At 42.2% G+C, this 24822-nt stretch overlaps 1 protein-coding gene across 1 annotated transcript; it reads left to right on the top strand.

Annotated features, from left to right (window-relative positions):
• Positions 1-11991: 11991 nt before the first annotated feature.
• mrps9 (mitochondrial ribosomal protein S9) lies at positions 11992-24679 on the top strand. Its single transcript, XM_022760646.1, has 11 exons — positions 11992-12100; positions 12453-12635; positions 16084-16146; positions 16887-16917; positions 17007-17086; positions 20497-20582; positions 21022-21097; positions 21194-21362; positions 22048-22156; positions 22915-23084; positions 24087-24679. The coding sequence occupies exons 1-11, from the start codon at positions 12002-12004 to the stop codon at positions 24176-24178; spliced, it is 1158 nt and encodes a 385-aa protein (XP_022616367.1). The 5' UTR covers positions 11992-12001; the 3' UTR covers positions 24179-24679.
• Positions 24680-24822: the final 143 nt, after the last annotated feature.

A 24822-nucleotide genomic window follows, 5' to 3' on the forward strand; every position in this document is an offset into this window, starting at 1 on the left:
GTCTATCTGTGCCTCATTGAATGCGAGCGTGTGCGTGTGTGTGTGTCCTGTCCTATCTAAGTCCCAGGCGGTGGTGCATCTCCACAGCAGACGGATCGATGGTCGGGGACGGAGACAGGGGTCGGTCGGTCCTCAGGGGTCCGCCGGTGACATCTCCTGCTGCAGCTCGCCGGCCGGCCGCCAGCTCGGGTCAGCTATCCCAGCAGGCCGTTCTCTCTGGCAGCAGTTACCAAGGTGACAGCATGTCAGCGCGGCCCCACAGCGCCGCTGAGGGCGAGAGGGTGAGGCGGAGGGGAGCGAGCAGGGAGCCCAATGCATCACCATCTCTGATGGGTTTGTCAATACTGCTTAGATCCAGGGGGAGCCGGGCCCGCCGTGACACACAGCGGGCCCCTCCAGAGAGCCAGCATCAGCACACACACCTCCACCTGCAAACACACACATAAGACGCCAACAAATTATGCACACATAAGCTTCCACATGTGCGTGCAATATGTGCAACACATGCATTGTGGTTTAGAAAAACACATATTCACAGCAGGATACATCCACCGACACAAACATACAAGAAAGACACAAACACACGTAACCCAAACTTGTTTTTGTCATTTAAGGTAACATTGTATTGACTTTAATTCATTTCCTGGAAACTTAACCACCCATAACCGCCACATGCCCAACCCCAACCCCAACCAAAGAAAAAGGATTGACACTAGAATGTATTAGTTTACCTTGTGGGGAAACTGCTTCTCGTCTCTGTGTCTCTTATGTGACTTCATAACAGCAAGCACACAAAAACTATACAACACATGCACACTGTATATGCAACAGACAGCGTGTGTTGTGGCTTAGAAACACACAACATGGTCTTATTTACACATTAACACACTCACATTTAGACACGAAAAATACAAAAACATAAAAAAATCACATGCAGCCGCTTTCAGTCAAGAGCAAGTACATGCGTTGCCACTTAGGAGGACGTTGCATTGATTCATAGTCATTGCCCCGGAGCAGCGTAGTCTGTGTAGGCTTACAAACACTCATCATATACCTACATAACAGGATACCTACACAAATATCCTGTTTTGGTCTGGAGTCACATTTTGGCACAGCAATAGATATGAAGCGAATCACGTTACATTAGTTCCCCCGAAGACTTACCCATAAGCACTACACGCCTGACCCCGAACCCCGACACGCAACATTTCACTAAAGCCACATCGTAACCCTAAAATGTAATAGTTCAAGCACTGCTTTTTGACTTGTGTGTTAACCTACACAGTTCATCAGTATGCACGCTAAAGGGTGTAGTGTTGGTGTGCACTATTTGCCCCCTTGCACAAAGGGAATAAGAAGTTTAACCCAAAGCTGCAAAAAATGTTGATAAATTACAAATTGCTGGTGAGACAGCTCAAGACATATCTCAAAGAACAATATTGTTGGAACTTCATTTTGCTTTTATTTGTTCAGCCTGATTGGCAGTGTTTTTAAGTCTTGCTTGTATTGCTGTCACATGCGTTGCATCATTTTCTGTCTGTATCGATCCGCAAAGTGTGTTGATTTCTGGTGCACCCTTATGATGATTTTTGTCCCCAGATGGAAGCTAAGTCCCCACAATGTTAGTATGCGAGCAGATAGTTGTCCCCACAAGGTGAGTAATAAAAGCGAACTTGCAAACACACATCATACACGCATAGCTGTAGTCTTATTTGCACATTGATATATATATATATATATATATATATAGGCATAAAAATACATGAAAGACATGAAAACCATGTATATTTCCTCACTAGACACACACGCAGCCACATGCTCCTGACAGACACTGATAGCTCGAGGAGACTGCATGGATGCATGGATTAAGCCGTTGGTGCAGGAGTCGAGAGCGAGCCGGCAGATAAACATTACTGTGCTGTGTGCTGCAGGAGCAGAGAGAAAAGAGGGCGAGGTGAAGGAAGAGAAAGCACGCTCGGGCCATCTGACTCTGTATCTCATTAACCAGAGTGAGCGGGGGATTGGAAAAGCAGCATCAGCTACGTTTGGCTCAAAGGAGGGTTGGCAGTGTAACCATTTCTAGGCGGTGGATTTAATAGATTACTAATGATCGGCCACAGGTATTTCCAAGTTAGACATTAGAGGCAGGTGCCCAGAATGAGATCATTTGCTAATCCGTACATTTTCACCTCTCTTGAAACCCACTTTGATATGTGAATAAGAGCGGGGTACACATGTTTGGATTCAAAGCGGTTAGTGTTGTGAGTGAATGGGGGAAGGAAAGGTTTTACGGCTAATCTCGTGCCGCTATCTTGGTGTGGTGAGGTGCTGTAAGTACAGTCGAGGAAGGTGTGAGGATATACGGAGCACTCAGGATTCCTGTAGGCTCTTTATCCAATCTGACCAATCCTCTTAGCAAGAGAGAGTTGAGCTCTGCCCTCCCCAGAAAAGTCTCCTTTTCATTCAACCTATTATGTCAATGTTTAATGCCTGAGGAGGAAGAGGAGAGAGGTAAAAATATTATGACTGTAGCCTTGACAGAGCTTGTTTGCAACTAATACCAGAGTGCCGAACTGCTCCTGTCAATTTCTCATGGTTGTTTTGAACATCTGCTACAATTTCCCCTCCTGTTACAGTGAATGTGAGCTGTATGGCAAAGTGAAATGCCTGATTCTGATTTAAATAATCTGTATGTGTGGCGCCTTCATGCTCATCGCTGCAGCAGCAGGGCACAACTTACACATTAGCAAACACAGAGGTTGCTTGCACTCAAACGCGGGCGCCATTCGAACGGCTTCCGCTGCCGTTTAAAAGCTTTGCTCACTGAAATAAAAGTAATTAATTGGTGTTATACACCAAGGACATAATTATCTTTTCCAGTAACTGGCACATATTTAATTACCAGTAATTGTTCCCCTAGCCTTGTTCAAAAGTGTTGCGCGCCAGACAGTTCTGATATATTATACACTAATCCTGCACTTGATACTCAGTCAATTAGGAAATGTGTGTCAAAGACCAAGCATGTAAACAGCATTGTGGAACACACACACATCCTTCTGAGACACGACGCCTATGTGGGGCCTTTGTCGGCGCTCTCACACACACTCACACAATCATCTGTGTCACTGCTCTGCACTTTGTTTTCCTCCTCAGGGTACGGATCTCTACCTATCCCATTCCTTCCCTAGGTGTTAATGCCTGCCAGATTGGAGGAAAGTAATTTGAGATCACTTTGCAACAAAGGCCGCAGATACTGATTAACACGGGGGCTACTTTCTAGCCAAGTGGCGCAGTCCCATTTAAAAAAGCGTCAGGAGCTAAATTTACTCCCCTGTGCCTTGGGGTGTGTGGGGCCAGAGGCTGCAGTGGGGCCCTTGAACATGAGAACAGGGTTTAATAAGTAAACAGGAGAGGCAGAGAACAGTGCTTCTGATCAGAGCTTATTTGCCAAGCCGAGCCCCTGGTACGCGCTACTAGCTGATTAGCCCTGCCGATTGTACCTTGTAATTGCAGTGCCTTGACCCCCTCTAGGCAAATATTAGATTTTAGTGGTTTAACCTTTCCAGTCGTCAGAGCGGGGTAAATTGCCCAACCAGATGTTAAGGAGCCCAGCAGTAGTCCGCAGCCCTTCTGATCAGCAGGGAAAAAAGCTCACAGATTGAACCTTTTCTTTTTAATATTGTCTCAATTTCCTCTGGCCTTTCAAGCTGATTTTTCGCAGCGGTTTCCTTCCCCGAGAAATGGTCATACTCCGATCCTTATCCCGTCTTGTGATGTCAGGTTACAAGCGAGACATATTTAAAATCAGTCCAGTCACAGTCATTAGCAAGGGACAAATGATCAATGAAAAGATCAATGACAGATATTAACCCAGCAATCAGTCCCTCAGTTCAATCACTCCAGTAATTTGTCAGCTGGTTACCTGCGACACATTCACTTGAACAGGTTTTTCCTCAAATGTTATGGGAGAAAATGTGCAGTTTTTGGTCAATGTGCAAAAGTAGATTTGAGTGTCTTATTTTGGAAGAAAACAGCAACTGAAACTGTTATTATTAGACTCCTTTCCTCATCGAAAAATTATTACATTTCAAAGAAAATAGTTTGCAACCAACTGCCAAGACTGTTGTGGTCAAATTTTGCATGCAACCACTTCATTTTTTCCTTTCGTCATCCAATACAGCACAGAGGAAAAGATTCCCTCCAGTGTGCTACGCTGCAGAGGGTAGAGAACAACAAATTGCAGAGAAAGCAACGGGGTGTAGATGTCGTCAAACTGCCTCACATTCCAGCTCTGAGCCGAACGCGAGGTCAAACGAGCAGCAATTATACAATCCCGTTCCCTCGGATAAAAAGCATTATTTTTCCACCAGATCCCTCTCTGTAATAAGGCAGAGATTGATGTGCGACTGTATGCGAGAGCTCGCTCGAAGCGTCCATCCAGATGAAATGGAAACAATATGAAAACATTCTCTGAAGGGTGGAATTTCCCCCTGACTTTTTAGATCTCGCCTGGCATTTAAAAAATTCACCCAGATATGTAAATCTCCCTCGACCGCAAACCGAACATCTGTGCCTGGTTTCGATCATTCTTCGCAAACCTGTAGGTGTCGGTGCAGCCAAAACAGAAATCTGAGGAGGTCACAGACACCACTGCACAAATTAACATAAACCTCGTTCCCTGCTTGAGAAAATAAACTCCTAATTTATAATCTTATATGTGGTACAACCTCGTAACTTGATTACAATGGGAAAAAAAAGTGTACATGAATGTCTGTAAGTATGGGTGGTTGCTGGGAGTTAAAGCTTTCACACATTCTTACTTGAGTCTGCGGGCCTTTAGGGAACCCCCACAGCACCTCATCGCAGGCTAAACACCATTATGGGAAACACTTTAGGACAAGACGGGACGAGGATGTCGGAGGGGCGACGGAAGTTTTTCTTGGGTCATTCCCCGCAGTTTCCAGAGATCTCGGGTTTCTCCCCGTCCAGTCTCGGATCCAGGTCCCTCTTCCTCCCCCGACAAGCATCTCCAGGCCCCAGTTCACCCCACATGTAATAGTTTCCTTCCTCCCCTAGCCTCTCACCTGAAAAAAGAGTCGGATGGAAGAAGGGGAGGAAAATAGTCATCTTTTCATCCCAGCGATGGACTGAAGTAACCCTTCAGCTGGAGGGGAAACCCAATACTGCCTCCGGCTCGCTGTCTGAGACGACAGAAAGGAGAGGGCAAGGGGGAAAGGGGGGGTGGGGGGGGTAACCAAAGTGGTTCCATGTGAGAGACGGAAGTGAAGTCTGGGAAAGACAGGGATCGACACCCCGAACACACCTCCACTACCCCCTCTTTACTCAAACCACCTTACACAATCCCATCCTCGGGCCTGGAGACGGTGAAATGGGCCTTATCGCCAGCATCACTCTGGACACTGAAGAGATACAAACCTGCTCTCTTTCCCTCTGATTAGTGTTGCTCCGTATCATTCTGGAGACATATCCTACCATGTGATTTATATACTTGAAGAGTGTAAACCTATTAGACCCCTTAGATTGCAAGGAAGTAGTCCGTTAGTCCTTCCAATCTTGCCCCAAACCCAGTTTAAAGCCACCTGCGTTCTAAGTTAAACACTACTTAAACCTCAACTTTTAAACCACAATGGACAAGAAGTTCTTTCAGCGCTCAGAAAACTGGAAATTTCATCATATGAAAATGGGCAAATCTACTGAAGAAGACTGTGGGATATGATCGAAAGCCCCCAGAGCAACTGTCTCCTTTACTTCCTTTTCCACAGATGGGCCATCTTATTATGACACTACGACACTTTATTTTGCTCTTTATTACGTTTTAAAGGTTTAGAAAGCGTTCCTCTACCTTTGAATTGCCTTTGTGTTTCAAAGGTGCTGTGCAAATATACTATTTGTTTCTATTCAGATCTGGTTCGTGCATTTCTATCCAGTTGTTTATTCTGCTCTGCTCTATTTTATTTCACACAATTCATTTTTTTTGTGCAGTTCTATTAAATTTTAATCGGCCCTGTTCTATTCTGCTCTAGTTTTTCCTTTCTGTCCTCGTCTGTTCTTTTCCGCACTGTACTAGTTTACTTCTTCTCCAACCGTTGCTTGTGTTCTATTCTAGTCTGCACTTTCTTTTGTTTCATCTCTGTAGTTTATTTATGTCTCATTCAGTTGTCAGTGTCAGTTCTGTTCTGTTCTCTGCACTGTGCTTTATGCATTTTACTCTATTTATTTGCATTGTGTTCACTTCTATTTTGTTCTAGCTTTCGCTGTTGTTCCAGTGCTTTCTGTTCTATTTTATTCTAATCCTGTGTTCTTTTTATTCTATTCAGCACTGTGCAATTGTATTAGCTTCAGTCACAGTCATTTCTGTTCTGTTCTACCTGACTGTTTTCTGTTTTAATATGAAACCCTCTCAAACTGCCTCCTGAAGCTCCAGTCTGTTCAGGTAGCTTTCTCCCCCATGGAGCCGTTCTGAGGAGGAAGCCTAATATCTGCAGACATCTATGGCCGCCGCCCAATCTGTTGCACGCTCCATTCATTTCACGCACTGCCAGAAGTGCTTTGTAATTATCCTGATATTGATGAAGGCTGATTCCAGCAGGTAATCGCTGGCAGTTCAGCTGTTTTTACGCATCTCAGCAAAATGTCTCTATCCATTACCAGTGGCAAATTAATTTCCACTCAATGACCATACTTGTTGATAATCTACGAAATGGTGTGTGTGTGTGTGTCTCTGCGTAAATGTGTGTGTGCATGAGAGAGGGGCTGAGTAATCCTTGACAGAGCTCTGAAACATAGCATGTAACTTGGTTTACCTCACACAAAGATCACTGTGGGTGTCGGCTTGACACTACACATTGTAGAAATAGTATAAACTATAACGTTATTAGTAATATTATTACACAAAAATTGTAAATCGATTTAGATCTGAGCTATGAACTGGAATAGAAAAAAATGGAAATAGCAATAGGAAAGTTGACAGGAATAAAAAAGAAAGTAAGAAAGGGAATAGGATTGGGAATGGAAATGGAAATAAGAATCAAAATAGAACTTGGAATACAAATATGACAAGAAATGGTAATAGAAATTGTAATGGAAAAACTGGAATATGAGCGAAAGCAGAAATGGGGATAGAAATGGTAGGAATGAGAATAGAAATGAGAATAAGAATAGGAATTATAAAATGAAAGCAGAAAGAAATCGTAATAAAAACAATTGGAATTAAAAAGAGGGATAAGACTAGAAACTGGAGTAGAAATTGATACGGGGTAGGAGTAGAAATGAGAAATGTGAACAGGAATGGAATAACGAAATATTAGTAAGAATGGAAATAGAAATAAGAACAAAAATAGTAATGGAAATAGGAAAGAGATTGATAATAGAAATAGGAAAGAAGAAGGAAGAGGTATGTAAAGGAAACTGAAATAAAATAGGGAATATGAATGGGAATAGAAATATGAAACAAAATAGAGATAGGGATAAAGAATAGATACAGAAATAAGATTTGAAATGACAATGGAAGTAGATGTGGGGATGTGAATATGAATAACAATATAAATTGTAACGGGAATTGCACTGTGAATGGAAATGGTAAGAGGTATAGAAATGGTGTTGATTAAATGTGTTTGTGTGTGTGTGTGTGTGTGTGTGTGGCAGTAGACTTCCTCCAGTTGGAGCTTACAACACCTCTGGCATTCCCTCTGCTGATCCCGGGTCTCTCCCGGTCCCCTCGGCCTGACTTGGGTCGAAACTGTACTCTCTGCTCACCGTCTGGATCAGAGCAGGAACCTGAAGACAGGAGTTGTGAAGATATGATTGTTAACAGGTGGATATGAATAATTCTGTTCTTTTTTCCATTCACACATTTTCTGGATTCTGAGAAACTTACACCTTGAATGCAGAAAAGCAGATTTTAAATCGCATTGGTTTTTCGCACCGGCTCTGCTGTGCATCCGTTTTGGCATGCAGGCACCAGGGTTATATACTGTTCAGTGGATGCGGTGTTTTACAGTATTGTGGCTGTGCTTTTGCAGAATGGGTGGCTCCAGCGGAAATTGAAACCCTGTCAGTGTTAGTGCCCTGCTCCTCATTGACCTGCCGAGGGAATGGATCCCCCAAAACCAACAGAGGTAGGACGACACTTAATCACTGACTGAGCTGAGCCACACAGGGACAACACCACTCCTTTTGTGTCCTTGTAACAAATACATGATCTATCCACTTCCTCATTTGTTAATGTAACCTGAGACTTTTTTATCTGGATACTCATCAGTGAAAATATTTTAAATTATGATTTTTACCTCTGTCTTTATTCCTTTTTGTCATTGGATGCATATGCCGTTCTGTATATGCTATGCAGTACGAGATTAACATGTGCACCTTAAAAAAAATATGCAGCAAAGTATATTAAAGATGTGTGATTCATGGTGTAAATGACCACTTACGCCTAAATACACCATTTCTACAACCTGCTGTGATGTATTGTGGTATATTGAAGATCCCTTCCACCACAGCATTAAGGGGTAAATAAATATGCTTTAAAAGAGTAAATGAGCTTGAGCAAAGTGGCCCTTTGAGTCCCCATGTTTGTGGAGCAACCATAATGGATTCTTTAGAGCCGTGAACGGTTTATAGGCATGACAGCCATGTTTCAGCACGATGGGCTTATCCCTACGCAAGGCGCTAAGGATATTAGGGAATCAGCGTAAAGCAGCATGGAAATGATGACTGGAGCAAAGCCTCAGCTCGCTGGCATTATAAGCCCTCAATTCTCCAGCACTCCATCCCTGGGAAAGAGGGGGAAGGAGCGGACTTGGCACAGCTCCACAGTGCGATATCCTCCATTATTTCTTGCTCCATCGCTGTTTTAGCCCTACAATTAAAAGGATGTTGCTCAATCTGGGGATGGGGCAAATTGAGAGGAGGTCAGTGTCGCCTATTGTGGCGTTTCCTTTTCAAGACGGTGCTGGAATCCCTGCTTGTCCTTATGGAGATCTGTTGGAACAGTTGGATGAGAGCCAACTCTCTAATGCCTGGCTCTGAGCTGCAGCCTCATATGAAACACTGATGGCACATGCCATGCATGAAAAAAAAAGCCCATAAGGTTCCCTAAATTAAATCCTTTTACTTTCACGTCATAGCACTGTTTTCAGTGCAAATTCACCATTTTCACAGCGACTGGCAGTGTTTGGTTCTCATTAACCAAGGTGTATCTTCTCATTAACAAAGTATGATGTGTGAAATGAATTAATTCTCCAGTTTACAGTCTTCACAGTGTCAAGTCGCTCCAGTATAATGCAGGGTTTACCTGAGTCCACAGTAAGCTCACCAAATGAATATCTCCACCCAATCCACCCACGGTGGCTCGCCTGTCAGAGACGAACCACAGCAGAAGGATGATTAATGTCCCAACCCTCACCCCCCACTGTGAATTAGAGACCATGGGTCGAAACTATTTTTCTTGGTGAGCAGGAGCACGCTTGTGGCTAAAAACGGGGCAAACACTGTTTATCATCTGCCTGACGACAGCCCTCCTCGGGGCAAATTAACCACGCGGCCATATCGACTGGCACGGGCCGGGAGTCAGTGCCCCTTCACTTTGATTAATCTCCCCGTGTTCCTGTTCCAACTCTATCAAAGTAATCTAAGTGAAGACACACAGCATTGATCTGTAAACACAGCATACTACTGTACCGAAAACACACACACACACACACACACACTATGAGAAGAAATGGGACCACAATAACCAGAGGTGAATTTCTCCTGTCCTGTTTGCATGAATTATAAATGAAAAACACATTGCATGTGCGTATTCCTATATATGGATATCATATGTGATGGTGGTCACTGGAAAGTTATGACAGTGTTTTCATACATGAAGGTGTTAATACCCAACATCAACCAACAACTGAAACATGTATTCATTATATTAAAAAAAAAGTCTTGCTGCTGTGACGGTAGTCATATTCTCAGGTTTCTGACAAAGCATTTTTCAGCCAATCCAATGTGTGTTTTCATGGTTTATTCAAGAAGTAGAAGAATTTTCTTAACCCATAAAGGAACACTAAAAATCCACCAAATTTGGAGGTACGTCATTTTCCTTGAATAGTAACAGTCTGCAGTTTGTAGCTTGACTTATCATGTCAGATCTTAAAAGAACTTTTCATTTTAATATTTTCAGGGAAACATCGAACAAAGATACATTTGCCGCATAATTATTTGAGCATGATGGTGTTTGACATTAGTTTACTTCAACTTACTTCAGTAACTTTAATATATTAAACTATATTTTAAAAAAGCACATAAATACATCTCAGTAAAACATCACTTAACCTCCTGCTCCTCAACATCAACAATGGGAAAACTGTGGTTGTACAAAACATGTTACTGCGTGACGCTCCCTGGGGGAATGAAGCTTATTTTCATCCCTATCAATAAAGTTTGGCTTAAGTGGCAGCTTGTGCTCATCTATTCAAGGAATCCACACAAAATGTTGTGTTAATCCATGCCTGCGCTGCCCAGCACCGACTGCACCACATATGCAAAACAATCTGTTTTATGTGTATCCTTGCCAACTTGTTTGGCAGACGGTGACTGTGCATTTTTTTTTTAATTGTGTTATTTCTGACAACTCATGTGGATCCGCTGCTTTAAATCCTGTGGCGTGACATTTACAGTGGCCCCTCCTTTTGTTTCTGATTTAGCATGGAAGGCAGATGTTCACATACAGTTTGCATTAAACTGGGCGTCAGAGCCTCACAAGTAGGTCTCTGGGGTCAAAGTGGTTTTAGATAGTTGTTGTTTGCATGCAAAAAACTGGCGCTGGACATGGTGATCATGTCGTGTAAAAACCTGAAAGGTTGGAAGAAAAAACACTAAAGATGTGCAATTATAGGAACCAGAATTATCATTAAATTTCTAACAAACTCCCCAGTGGTAAATGTGTCTACTAAATGATGCAATATCACCTAAACAGTCAACACACCATTGTTTTTCTGCACATTTTGGATGGTACAGTAATGAAATTGACAGGTGGATTTTTGTAATTTCTTTACCTGAAGACAAACAAGTATTAAGCTGTTTCAGCATTTAAGATTTGAGCAATGGCTGTTATTAATTTACAACCTAAAAAGGACATGGGGAATAGTTTTAGTGCTGCAGTTTGCTCGTAGCTGCACCATGTGGCCAGCATGTTTTGATTTTCATGATCATACTGAACAACACACGTTTCCAATGAGCTGTGGCTTGTGTGATGTGTTGTGGACTGATTTTTTTAAAAGCTGTGTAACTGAAGCAGCCTATGTAAGTCATTATATTCAATGTCTCAGTTGTTTTGAAATGTGTGATCTTTGTTGGAATCTTTTATATGTTCTATGTTTCATTTGTCATTTCAGACAGGTTACGCAATTCTGTTCATGCGGCTTGAATTATCCAGTCCATTTCTTTTCTGAATGCACTAAATATGAAAAGAAAACAAACTCTTTGCCATTTAGTGACAAGTAGTAGAAAAGCAGTTGTTTATGATGGCTCGGGATTTGGTATGAGTTCATTTTGTATTTGTTATATAGCACTTTAACTCAAACTTGAATACAGCATCATACACAGACATTGAAGCTTTTGAGAAGCACTCGACTGCAACATTTCTACATTTATTTTAGAATTAAAGTTGTAAAATGTTCCACATAGTCTATTGTACACCAGGTTTTCATTATAGATTTTGAAAATGAAGCCAAACAATATTGTTAAAGTAAGTTTATGTCCACTAAAGCTTGTTTATTTACATGACATAAAAGAGCTTTAATATAGCAACTAAAAATGTAAAGAGGTTGTGAAATTTTGTGGTTATATTTTCAAAATGTTTATTGTAATTTGTATTTTCACATTAAACACAAAATTTTGTGTAATTTAACATAAAATACAAATTACGTTTTGTCACGTGTCCCGTGACGTGGAACAACTTCCGTGTCTGACGTCAGAGCTGTCAGGAAAGATGGCGGTGTCCAGTGTGCGAACCGTGGGCTCGTTCCTCGGTAAATGTGGGAATTGCTGCTCCAGTATAAACACAGTCACGTCGCAGCTGAGCCGGCAGGTACAGTGTGATAATGTCTCTAATTAACCAACTGGTCCTGTAATTAAAACAAACGTGTACTCGATATAAATTCATTACAATGACAAAAACACTGACGTCCTTGAGTTAGCATCCTACTGCAGCTTCTTCTGACCGAAACTAGCTTAACGGATGTTTTAAATAAAGGTCTGCTAACGTCGTATTTAGTTTTATAACAGTGTGATATATTTTGTTTTACCTTACTATGGATCATTGAACCCTAACAACAGTTCGGCTATGGTTTTGTTGTTTTCGTTGCTCAAGATATATAGCATGGTGATGCAGTTTAGCTAACTACATATGTCATAATAACATCGCTTAACCTCCTCTCCAGGTCCTGAGCAGGCAGATATGTGTGAGCTCTGCCCTCCACCGAAAGAACCTGGCGGCTGCAGGACCGAAGAAGTACACGGCGGAGTATATTGAGAAGCAGGTGGAAGAGTTCAACATCGGGAAACGGCACCTGGCCAACATAATGGGAGAAGACCCGGAGAACTTCACGCAGGAGGACATAGATGTGAGTGCAGTGCGCTTTACTGCACACATGCAAATACTGCTATGTGTGTGTGTGTCTGTCTGTGTCTTCCATGCACCCACTGGCTTGTGCAGACCTGTTTTGCAGCTCCAGTTTAGTTTTTAGGTTTTTCAGTGTTTATCTTAAATTTCATTGGCTCTAATATGAGTTAAGGAGGTACAAAATTCTAGATATGCCTTTTTTCACTAGTTAAAATGATTTGATGGCTGGTTATATGTTTTAAACACTATTCTATTCTAATTCCTCAAGCTGTAGCACATCAGTAAGCCAGACTGTTGCACTGGCTGACATGTTCCCTCATAACCATGAACACTTACACTGTTGTTTATTCCCACTCACACCATCCTGGTTCTGTAAATACTCACAAGAGCATCGAATGTGGATTTATCCACTGCTGAAAATAGTCCCCCAACAAATTATTTACTATGTTCTCTGTTTTTGGAACGTTTGCTAAAAAACAAAGTGTCCTACTGATTTAGGAAATTACTGAGCCTTTTTAAAAATGTCATAAAAATGTATTGTTACTTTAAGTGTTAAAGTCTTTGGTATGAGCCAATGTGTTTGGGGCTGAGTGATACACGATTTGAGATGTGGACTTGTTGGTTTTGGTTTTTCATGGAATTTGTTGGTAAAAATGAGTTTTTATGGTGATTAGAAGTCTCACTGTGGCTGTCTGTTAAAACTGTTTAGCAGTTTACATTATTTTTCTGCCATATTCCACATAATAGTAGCGCCTCAGCAGTTGTTGTTGACAGGTGGGAATTTGTGCTTGACAGCTCCTCAGGATATTCAGTCCAGTGATTATCCTCTCACCATGCCCTTCTTTAAACCTCTGAATTTCTGCTGCAAGGTAGTAGAGTTTTTGCTCAGTCTTTGGATCTGCACTTATAAACAGGCTTACAAACAGGTTTTAATAACAGGTATACAGTTTTCTCTACTTTATTTTGACAGTCAGTTGTACTGCCTACGTGTGTGTCCACATTCATCTCCCCCTCGTGAGACAAAAATCCGAATCCACAAGCATATAAGCATTTTAAACACTGATTAACTTCCACCTTTCAGTCTGGAGAGGTGTTTTGTTTTAAAGCTCTGCTCTCTTCACATCATCGTCATCATTAGCACCAGTAGACTCCACCAGCATCAGGGAGGTGGGGCCACCTCTTGCTAATTCGCTGCGTCAGGGATATTAGCAACACCCTCAAACACACACCCAATGCTCATTTGAGATTTTGGCAATACATTAGCCCTCACTGCTCCAACCATTTAGCTTGATTTCCCACTCTCCCCTCACTGGCTCCCCAGTGTCCCTCACATGTAATGAAGACAGCAGTTGGCGCCAGGCTGTGAAAGCCAAAGTGACGGCTAACAGCCCAAACTTGGCTGTGTGGAGGCAAGGAGGAAAATTTGGGAGGACTGGAGAGGTGCAGAGCGGGGCACCTGATAAATCCCTCCGCCTTGGTGTGGAGTCCAGTCTCTTCAGGTGTGACGGTGATAAAGACCCAGGAATAATCAAAAGGATGTTTACAGTCAGGGGGGTGTCATTTAACACTGGATATTTGCCACAGACCTAGAAAAGACATAAATAGCTGTTGCGAATGTTTAATCTTTGAAAACAAAATTGTGAAATATACATGACTTTCAAAAACTTTGAATATATATCATAAAATAGCTTTTTGTCTGACTTATGGCAGCACCATCTGTTCGTATTCTAGTAGCCAACAATTTTTTGAGCCTCCATTCAGCTTTTTTTAACTAGCACCAAATCTGATCATTTGATTGAAAGAATAAATCCATAACAGTTTTGATCATTTCTTAACCATTTCAGTTCTCAAATGAGATAGTTTTCTGCTTTTTCTGTGTTGTAAACTGAATACCTTTGGGTTTTTAAAACACACAATTTCATAGCTGTTTTCTACTGTTTTCTGACGTGTTAGTAAATGATTAATCCATTAATCAACAATGACAATAATCGCTAGTTGTGCTGTTATAAACTATCTTGTGTCAGAGTAACAGCAGAGTAACCTCTGCATAAACATAGAAATCAAGGCTACAGCAAAAGATTTTCATTGTTAATTAGTTAGTCATTTATTATTTAGATTGACTGATTAATCGTTTTATGTTTGAAATTATAGAAAATAGTGAGAGCTTTTTGTTGGACCTATAACTTATAGTTCTATAAAACAAGGACACAAGGGCCTTTATTGTCATCTCACCACAGTTTCATTTCTACTTTCTACAGTACAGTTCTACATAAAGACATGATAGGAAGTGAGGTTAGCCTGCTGGCCTGTTGAAGCTTTTTATCCCACTCGTTCAGTCAGGAGATGGGAGAGCTGCCGACCCTTTGCCAAGTTTTCAGAGACGCAGACGAGACGATAAAAGAAGACGGTTTCAAACGTGTCGTCCTGCGTGTTCAAAATTTAGCATGATTGATTTCACCATGTCGGTGAAATTTGTAAAATCGGACACCCTCCTGCGCTGAGGCTCTGCTCAGTTATATGGGTGTCGGTTCGACTGTCGCTCTTCCTCTTTCTTCCTCTGTCACTCAGTCTTTGCCCCTCGGGGATCTCTGCCATATTGTACTGAGGCTCAGGGGACGCACAGGTGTGTCTTCATCTGTTCCCTGCTCCTCTCTGCCTGTCGTTCCCTTTTCCTCTTCTCCTCTTACCCTTTAACTTCTCCTCAATTGTCTTCCTCTTCCCACCACACACACACACACACACACACACACACACACACACACACACACACACACACACACACACACTTATTCAGTCCTTTTCTCCCTGCTTTCTGTCGTTCTGACAACCTTAAAGGCAGCAACCTGCTCCCTCTGTGCAGCACCTGCTGCCTCACTAATTGAAGCGACAGAGAGGAGGAAAAGAGGAAAGAAGAAGAAGAGGAGTGGAGAGATGGTAGGATGGAGGACGGAGAGAAAGAGAGAGAGAGAGATGAACAGACTGTCTTGATGAGTGTGGCGGGGCCAACACACTTCCTGTCTCCCTCTCCTTGCTCACACACATTTACAGTGCCATCTGTAGCCCTGCTAATAACACGGACACACACACACACGCACACACACGCACAGCAGCAGAGGATGAACTTGGAGTGAACTGTTGGACGTCCACAGTGTCCTCTGCTCACTGTCAACAAAGCCAAAAACTTGTGCCTTTTTCTGCTTGTTTTCTCCTCTAACTCTACAGTAACACACACACACACACACACACACACATATACACGTTCCCCTTTCCTTGAACCCGCCAGCAGCTTGTGCCTCTTCTCTTCTGTCACTTTCAGTGTTGTCCGCTGGTGTGACCTCTGTTGTTGGGACGTGTCAGCATTGTCATAATCTGCCATCAGTGCATCTCTCAAACTGCCATTTCTTCTACCTTTAATTTATTTATTAATTTATTTCCTCTCTCACCCACAGAGGAGTATCGCCTACCTCTTCCCCTCCAGCCTGTTTGACAAGAAAGCCCAGCCCCTCATGAAGGTACGTCTGTGTGGGTTAGACTCATCTAAACTTAACTTTCCTTTCATGTGTTTAGCTGATGTTCGAGTTTAAAGGCTGTAAATGATTCGTTTTTATGATACAAAGTCATGTCAAACTGATGTAATTGTTATTGGTTGGTGTCACAGGTCTAAAACTGGACAAGAAATTGTCACTGAATCATTTCCTTTCCTTGCTTTTTGCATAAAGCATTTTCAATCTCTTGGGCAGTGGTTTCCAGCGTGAGCTTAAGGACCCCCAGTGGGCCTAAAGGACCTCAAGATAATGAAAGAAAGAGATAGAAACATGTTTTATATGGACTTTTATCAAATGTTTGCTTGTTTTTTTTCTTTAAATCTGAGAAATAAAACTCACTAAATGGTTAAATCATTCACATTTGATACGCACACTCTTCCAAAACCTGTTATTTGATGGTTTTTATAGTTTAATATAAAATGACATGCAAATGAAGGAGTCAGTTGATGAATAATAACATAAATAGATGAATGCAGTGATATTAAATAGATCTCAAATTCTTATCCATGCTCATATTTGCTTGCGGTTTAAGCAACAACCATTTCATGGGATGACAGGACCTGCTGATGCGAAGTGAATCTTTAAGGATGAGAAATAGATTTGGAGGTCATTTCACCAACTTCAGCTTCACTCTTTATTTATTTACTGCTCACTGGGGCAGGATGGCTTTAATTGTCCTTGCTTTTTCCCTCTGTTTTCACTTCCAGCATCCAGAGGAAATATTTCCAAAGCAGAGAGGTATGTCATCTGTGCATCTGATTACTTTTTTGGTTACTGTAAATGAGTGGGAACTGCTTCTAAAATGATCATGTGTCCTGTTTTTAAAGCTGTCCAGTGGGGAGCAGACGGACGGCCTTTCCACTACCTGTTTTACACCGGCAAACAGTCCTACTACTCCCTGATGCATGTGAGTACTGCAGACACTGTCAGGTTTTTATGTGAGGTGGAGGTAAATCTTCATCCAGCTCAGAATCCTCAGTTCTTCCTCACCTGCCACTCCCTCCCCATCCCTGCCTCCTGCACCCCTCGGGTCATATCCTATTCAGTGAGTTGAGAGAAGGCTGCGCTGTCCCCCCGAGGAGAGGCCACATCAGATCCTCTTTTCCACACAGCTGAATAGAGCGGTGGGAGATTAGAGGGAAGTGAGACAGAGGGAGGAGGAGTCAGGCGAGCGGGACAGAGAGTTCAAAGGTGGTCTGTCTTGACAGGTGAATCACTGGAGAATACCTGTGTCTACCTGTGCTCCTGAGGTGGTGAAGTTTATTCTCACTTTCTCAGTCTGGGTCCAAACAGCAACTGTCAAGCAGAATGTTTTAAAGACAGTTTGTCCACTAGGAAACACTGATGACTTCATGTTTCAACTTTAAAATGTCACACTTAGTGTCTTAAAATGAGCGTCCTAGAGTCTGGTTATGGACATGATTCAGTTCAAAGAGTCAAAGCAGCTGAGAAGAATAGCTTCATACAATAATAGCCTCTTTATTGATCTCTTTAAATCTCAGACTTCATCCACATGCACAAACTGGATCATTTAGAAGAGGAGCTGACTTTTAAGTCCACATTTGTAATAAAGAATAAAAAAAATAATGAGATCCTTAAAATTTGAATATTGGCTGATATTATATTTTCAAACTCTCAGATATTGACATTGGTAACAGCCTCAGACGTCCTGTATGGTTGGTGCCACTCCTGCTGGGAATATTATGAAGCAATATCTTTATTAGAATATCTAAATGAGACTTAGTCTGTGTTTAAACATGGTCAGTATCCATCCACCATTTCTTCCCTGATAATGAACCAAATCCCTGCAGCTGTCTGAACTTTGCAGAATTTCTACCGTTTCAGGGAAACTGCGATACTGACAGAGAACAACATGAGATGGCAGCTAATAGAAAAGCTGTTTGTAAGTCTTTGAGTATATAAATCCATACATTTATAGGATTTTAAATAGTTTTTTCTTTATTCTAATGAATGACACTTAAAGTTGGTAGTAGGGAAGCCAACAGGGGGCACCAAAAATCTAACACCGCCATTTTAGATGTTTAATTGATAAACAAGGAAACATAAGGAAAGTAAGAAAACAAGCTAGCAAACAATTTCATAAACAAGCAAAAAAAAAAAATAATTCAGTTGTCGGTTGAGATGGAGAGAAAGAAAAAGAATATTTGTAAACCTCCATGTTTTTGTGTCCATGTTGAAAATCGTGTCTGAGGTGTGGCACGTCTGGCTTGTCAGGCTTTGTCCCGCCACAGGGAGCAGTGACTCCACGGGGATTTGAAAGGGAAGTGAGGTGGGGCAGAGTGGGTGATTCACACTGCTCCCCACCTCTGCGCAGACCTCCTCCTCTTCCTCCATCCTCTGTTGTTTTCATACTCAGCTGTTTGCTTCCTGTCTGTCAGCTGCTGACCTTGTTGAAAGACGTTTCGTAGACAATAGATGTGTCTGTATCTAAAACACAGAGGTATGATATCTGGATATTGGTCACACGTCTTATACACACACACACACACACACACACGCACACACCATTGTGCCCTGGAGCCACAATCTACACCCCCTGCTGCTGGTTTAAATAGGTATGTCAGACATGTCTGAGAGCTCGAGCTGCCTGTCTGCATGATCGCAGCCTCAATCACACTCGTTTTTTTTTTTCTCCCTCTCCTCTTGTTTCCTCCTCTCCCTGTTTTTTCCTCCCCTTGTTCCCTCCCCCCATCTTGTCTCCACACACCTCAGGAGTGTTGCCAGGAGGGGGCAGTGGCGTGTGCAGCTCTGGCTGTTGTTGGGCTCAGCCAGCGTGGTGCATTAACCTGCTCACCGCTCCACTGAGCCCTTTATGGCCACAACCGCGGGGGACGTGAAAAAACACCCACCCATCGCACGTCTCACCCGTCACTTTAACTTCATCTAAACCTGCATATGAAATAAACACCCAGTCCTCAGGGGGGGGAGATGTTCCTTCATTTTCATCCTTTATCATTACGTTTTGGCTAACTTAGTGCAATTTAAATGTTTGACTATATTCCTTTTCCTCTCATAGCTAAAGCTGTGAACTTGAAGGTGTTGCCATGCATATGAAGAACCACTTATTGAAAAGAAAGAGTGGAGCTCTAGCTGTCGGTCTCCGTAACAGCCTCGACTAAAACGTATCCAGATACTGGCCCTCTCCTCCTTTCATCCGGCCAATCCATGCGAATTATTCCTCGCCATTGTAGGGCCCAGTGTTTGCAAACGTGTAACGCAAGCCCCTTATCCAAGCCCCCTCCTCCACCTCCTCCTGCCTTCTCTTTTTTTCTGATTTTCTATTACGTGTTTTTTTTTTTTTTGTTTTTTTTTTTTCTTGCAAAGAAAATTGGTTTTTGCTTGATGTTTGCTTTTTTGGTGCCCCCCACCCTCCTCCTCCTGCTCCTCCTCCCCCCCCGTACCCCTCTGTCGCTGGTCGGAGTGGCAGCGGATTAGGCACACTCTATCAAGAAGGAATTAAACAAACATCTGGTGAATAATTGACGGGGAAATGAGTTCTCACCCAGGCGCAGGGCGGCTGAGGTGGGGGTGTCTGCCTCAGGGACGTGACCAGCATGCCCCCCCCACCCCCCCCACCCTCACCAACCCCCACCAAAGTAACTTGCACATTTGTTCACAATCAAACCTTATTGTTTACAATAAGATTCACAAATGACAGGCAGAAACAATCTCCTATTTGATACTGGAGAAATCAAAATAGAAACTAATTAAAGGGTCTTTGCAAACTTCAGACAGCTGTTCTGGTTTTTGATCATCTGTACAGCAGAATATTTCAGGGTTTTGTTGAGTCATTTCACAGAAGATGAACTTTCCTACAGTACAAAGAGAATGGGACTCCTGTACTATAACTGTACACACTCCCCAGTGTAAATGCTGCAAATATTTTGATTATCAACCACCAGTGTGTGTGTGTGAAAAGTTGAAGCATGAGCCTCGGATTGATTCAGTTACTTCTTACAGTCAGTAAATGTTAGGGAAAATGCAACTAATGATTTTGTTCAACTTGTTTTCACTCTTTATTTAATCAGATGTATCAGGGGCTAAAACTGGAGTATGTCAGGCCATTTGTTTTGTGTGTGGCCAAAAGTATGTGGACAGCTGAAGATTACACTCATATGTCATAGTTGAACATTTAATTTTCCAAAACCATGGATATTTATCTGCTGTTATAGCAGCCTCCTCTCTTCTGGCTGCAGGGATTTACTTCCATTCAGGCACAATGAGCTTACAGCGTTTTGAACATGCACATCTTTCACAGTTATCCTTAATGTTGTTGTCGTCGTTGGTGGATTTCAGGAAATGTACGACAAAATCCAGAAGTTGGAGAAGTACCAAGATCATCTGAGAGCCAAAGGACTCTTCACCGAGAATGCCAAGCAGATGTAAGTAGAGAAAGACATGTTTTTTTTACACTTCAGAATTTTGGGAACAGTTTTGATCATCAAGTCATGTCAGATGGGAATGATAACAAGAGTAACAAGATAACAAAAATTCATGGATTTAAATGAAAACTTTTTCGCAATCCAAGCAGGAACTTTGGTGTTTTGCCGTATTTTGTGTCAAGTGGAATAAAATGATCTTTTATTAAATATTTACTTTGAAAGTACAGTTATGGTGACTCTTAACTACTCGTGATGAAAGACGGCTAAATAGGAACTCTCTTCATAAGGTGTTTAAATGTTTAGAGAGCCACTTGAATCCAGTAATAGATTTGAAAACTGTTTAAAGGATTCAGATGAAGGCAGTTTGAAGTCTCAGAAAATGAAAGCAAGGAATCACCATAAGGAGAAATGAAAATAGTGCTGCGTCTCTCTCCTTCAGCTCTCTAGGCACAAGCCGGTGGCTCACAAAGGAGGAAGTGGAGACGTTGCTGGTGGAGACCATCTCGACTCACGATGTAAGAGCAGACTTTGTTTCCTCTCATCCTCCTCTTCCTCTCCTTCTCTGATGGAGGAAGATGAAGCTTTTGACACGTGTGTGATGTTATCCTCAGTACAATCACTTCATCCAGCTGATGGAGCGCCTGCTGTCCATGCCCTACTGCGCCATGGAGGAGGAGTTTGTCCTGCGTTACCGCCGGCAACTGGAGGCTCAGTCCAAGAGCCAAATGGTGCCACCTCTGGAGAGGGATGACAGAGGCGTGGCCTTCAGCACAGCAGAGGGTAGACGGCTCTAGAATTCACATCCCAACTCACTGAAATTTTCCACATTTGCTGAAATGTAATTCTTGTCACATCTGACGCTGACTGGAGATCTTCCATGTCACATCTTTATGTCCTCAAGTTCAGAAAGGCCTGGACATTAGCTCTTGAAAAATGTTTGGAAACCTGCAGAGATTTTTTTTATGTGGTTTAAAGTACCACAGCCCACAATGTCAGTCAGTTTTTAACAAACTCATTCTTCTCCAGGCCTGTTTGAGTCTGTTAAACAAGCTGAAAGTTAATTTTTGAGATCTGGAGACTGGGTCAGGTGATAAAAAGAAGGGTGGCTACAGGAGAAATGAGCAGTCAGGCTGTAAACAAATTCCCAGCTTAGTCAAGTGTATTTGGAAAAGAAAATGGAGGTGGACCTGTTTCTTGCCATGTCATCAAACTATAGAAATGATGTCCAGGGTCTAAAAAGAAAAGACAGGGTAAATTTGGTTTTCCTCTTGTCCACCAAACATGAGAAATTTAGGTTTAAAGAGCAAAAACTTTATTGATGTTATGCTGGTATCGCCACTTAAAGCTCAGCTTTAATGTGAGACATTTAAACATTTGACAAATCTTTCAGCCACTGTGAGTTGTATATGATAAAAACAAGGAGGTAAAGTTGTGTGTGTGTGTGTGTGTGTGTGTTTATTCTCAGGCCGTAGGAAGACATCGAGCTCCTCTGTCGTTCTCCGAGACTGCGGCTCCGGGCGCGTCACCATCAACGGCCGAGACTACCTCCACTACTTCTCCGTGCTACAGGACAGGTAGGAGAGCCGCTGAACAAATAAACCTTTTCCACATCACATCACACTCTGCCGCTTCATTCACAGACACCATTTCCCTTAAAATGCAAGCCGTGATGTGTTTTACTCCCCCTCTCCCCAAAAAAATTAAAAAGCAGCTTTTTCACTCTTCACAGCATCGCCTCGTTTTTTATTTATCTCCTTGTAGTAAGTTAATTACACAGTTGAGTGATTGTGTGTGTGTGTGTACGTACGTGTGTGTGTGTGTGAGTGTGTGAGTGAATGTCCAGAGCTGGTGTTGTCATGCAGTGTGAGGATGGGCTGTAATTGGAGCAGAGAGTTGACAATTGACTTTGTCAGCAGCCATAGGCCATTCAGCCTGAGACGCCATCCAGAACACAGACACTTTCTTTTTCTCACACACACACACACACACACACACACACACACACACACACACGCACATGCACACGTTCTCTACCTTATCCTATTCCTGCTGAGTCAGAAGTTACTCTGTAATATGTGGTGGTGAGATTGTAAGAGAAAGCTTTTCACAGTCCTGGATCCTCTGTGCTTGTCTGAAAAGTCACCCAACCAGACATTAAATTAGCTAAGCCTCTGCCGTTGATACCACTATCTGTTAAATAGCACACACTCCTGCTCTGCCTATTCAACCACATTTCATTCTTTCACCTCCTTTTTTTTTATTATCTCCTGGTCATTTTCTTCTTTCCTCTTCTTTTTTTTTTTTTTTTTATTCCTCATCTCTCCGCCTTCAGGGAGCAGCTGATGTTCCCGCTCCAGTTCATGGGCATGCTGGGACGCTTCGACCTGGAGTGCACCGTGAGCGGCGGTGGCAGGTCCAGCCAGGCGGGGGCGCTGCGACTCGCCATCTCCCGTGCCCTGCTCAGCTTCCTGGCAGAGGGGGACATGGAGATCATGAGACAAGGTGGGGGGAGTCACATAGATCATACTTTGTTTTGCATGTTTAGACCAATTTACTACAAATCATGTACATCAACACTTCTACTGATACTTTTCCCCAGCCAGCAAACCACCTGTTTTTAGATTAATTTCATTGCTTAGAAGCACTTGCAAAGACTTGAATCCATCCAACGCAGTGGAGCAGCCCCTCACAGTTAAAACACAGCCACAGAACAAAGTACAGCGTGTCATTTTGAAGACAGGAACATTTGCAATGAATGAAAAATGTTAAATTCACACTGTTTCCTAACATTCAGGTTTGCTGTAAGCAAATCAGGTCTCACATTTATAGTCACAAGCCACACCCACAGTAAATGATTCATATCCTTGAATTTAAAAGAAGTTGATTTTGGGAAATTTGGAGATTTAAGCTTGAACAGATTGAAAAAAACTGATTAAGCTCTTATACAACATTGACTAATATACTGTATATATTAAATGAATGTGATGTATTATGTATGTTGTAAAATCTCAATATGAACACTTTGTAAATAGCTAAGATAGGAGTCAGATACAGTTCCAACTGTTTACTTTTTTTTCAGGCTTGTTTGTTCTCTGCTGAACAGGTTGTTCCCTGTCTAACGTACTGCTCGGTTGATGTACTGTTGTTCTGATGTATTATGACAAGTTCAGGGATAAAAAGTTCTGCAGCTGAAGTTCAGGTTGAGGTGAGGCTTAGTTGAAAGATGACAAGAAAGAAGAACTGCAGGCAATGTAGGTGAAACCACAAGAGGCCCCTATACAAAAAGAAATAAATAACACAGTGACAGTCTGAGATGCAGCAGAACAGAACATCGAAACAAACAATATCAAAGCTCATTTATTCAGAAAGCAGCTCAGAGGTGAATATGGACGAATTGGGTGCAGTAGTGCATTCCAACAGGATGGACATGACATCATCATTACCACTTTGTCTCATGATTTCATCCTTCATCCATCCATTTCATCTCTCTCTATTGTTTTCCAGCTGGTCTGTTGACCCCTGACCCCAGAGTGAGGGAGAGGAAGAAGCCAGGACAGGAGGGAGCGAGAAGGAAATTCACCTGGAAGAAACGCTGAGGGGGAAGGAGGATGATCTTACCTGAACTGGAATATGAAATATTCACACTGTGGCCCCGTATGAACTGGTGTCTTGTCAGCTGTGTCCTCCTTAGTTTATAACAACAACAAGCCGAATGTCTTCATGCGCTCTCACACGGACGCCATGTTTTCAGGATGCAGCCCAGACTCAACAACAAGCTGCAGTGAGCGACCTCAGCCACCAGATGGAAGCGTGTGTCAAGGAATAAATGAAAAAGTTATATATGATTATCAATATATGAGTCACTAAATGAAGTTTTTCATGTGAAAATATGGTTTTCTGTGCATCTTTTTCTGTTTTTCCTTGTTTTGGTTATTACTTGGAAATTTAACCATTTGACATGTTTACTGCACAATTCTGATGCATTTTAGTTTAACTTTATTTAGACGGTTGGTCCGATTTAGACTACACACCAGTGAAGTTAAATTTTTAGGCCAAAATAAAGGAATAATGTACAAATTTGATTAGTAAAGCATGATAAAGCAATTATTTAATTAATTAATTATTTCAGTTTTTCTAAAAAGTATCGCAGCAGAACCAGAGATAATGTATTTGTTTAATTCAATGCATTCCTCTTTCTTATCAAAACATGGGGCCTTCATTACCCATAATGCAGCCCTGA

The sequence above is a fragment of the Seriola dumerili genome, unplaced genomic scaffold (assembly GCF_002260705.1).
Source record: "Seriola dumerili isolate Sdu_G_001 unplaced genomic scaffold, Sdu_1.0 BDQW01000018.1, whole genome shotgun sequence".
NCBI lineage: Eukaryota > Metazoa > Chordata > Actinopteri > Carangiformes > Carangidae > Seriola > Seriola dumerili.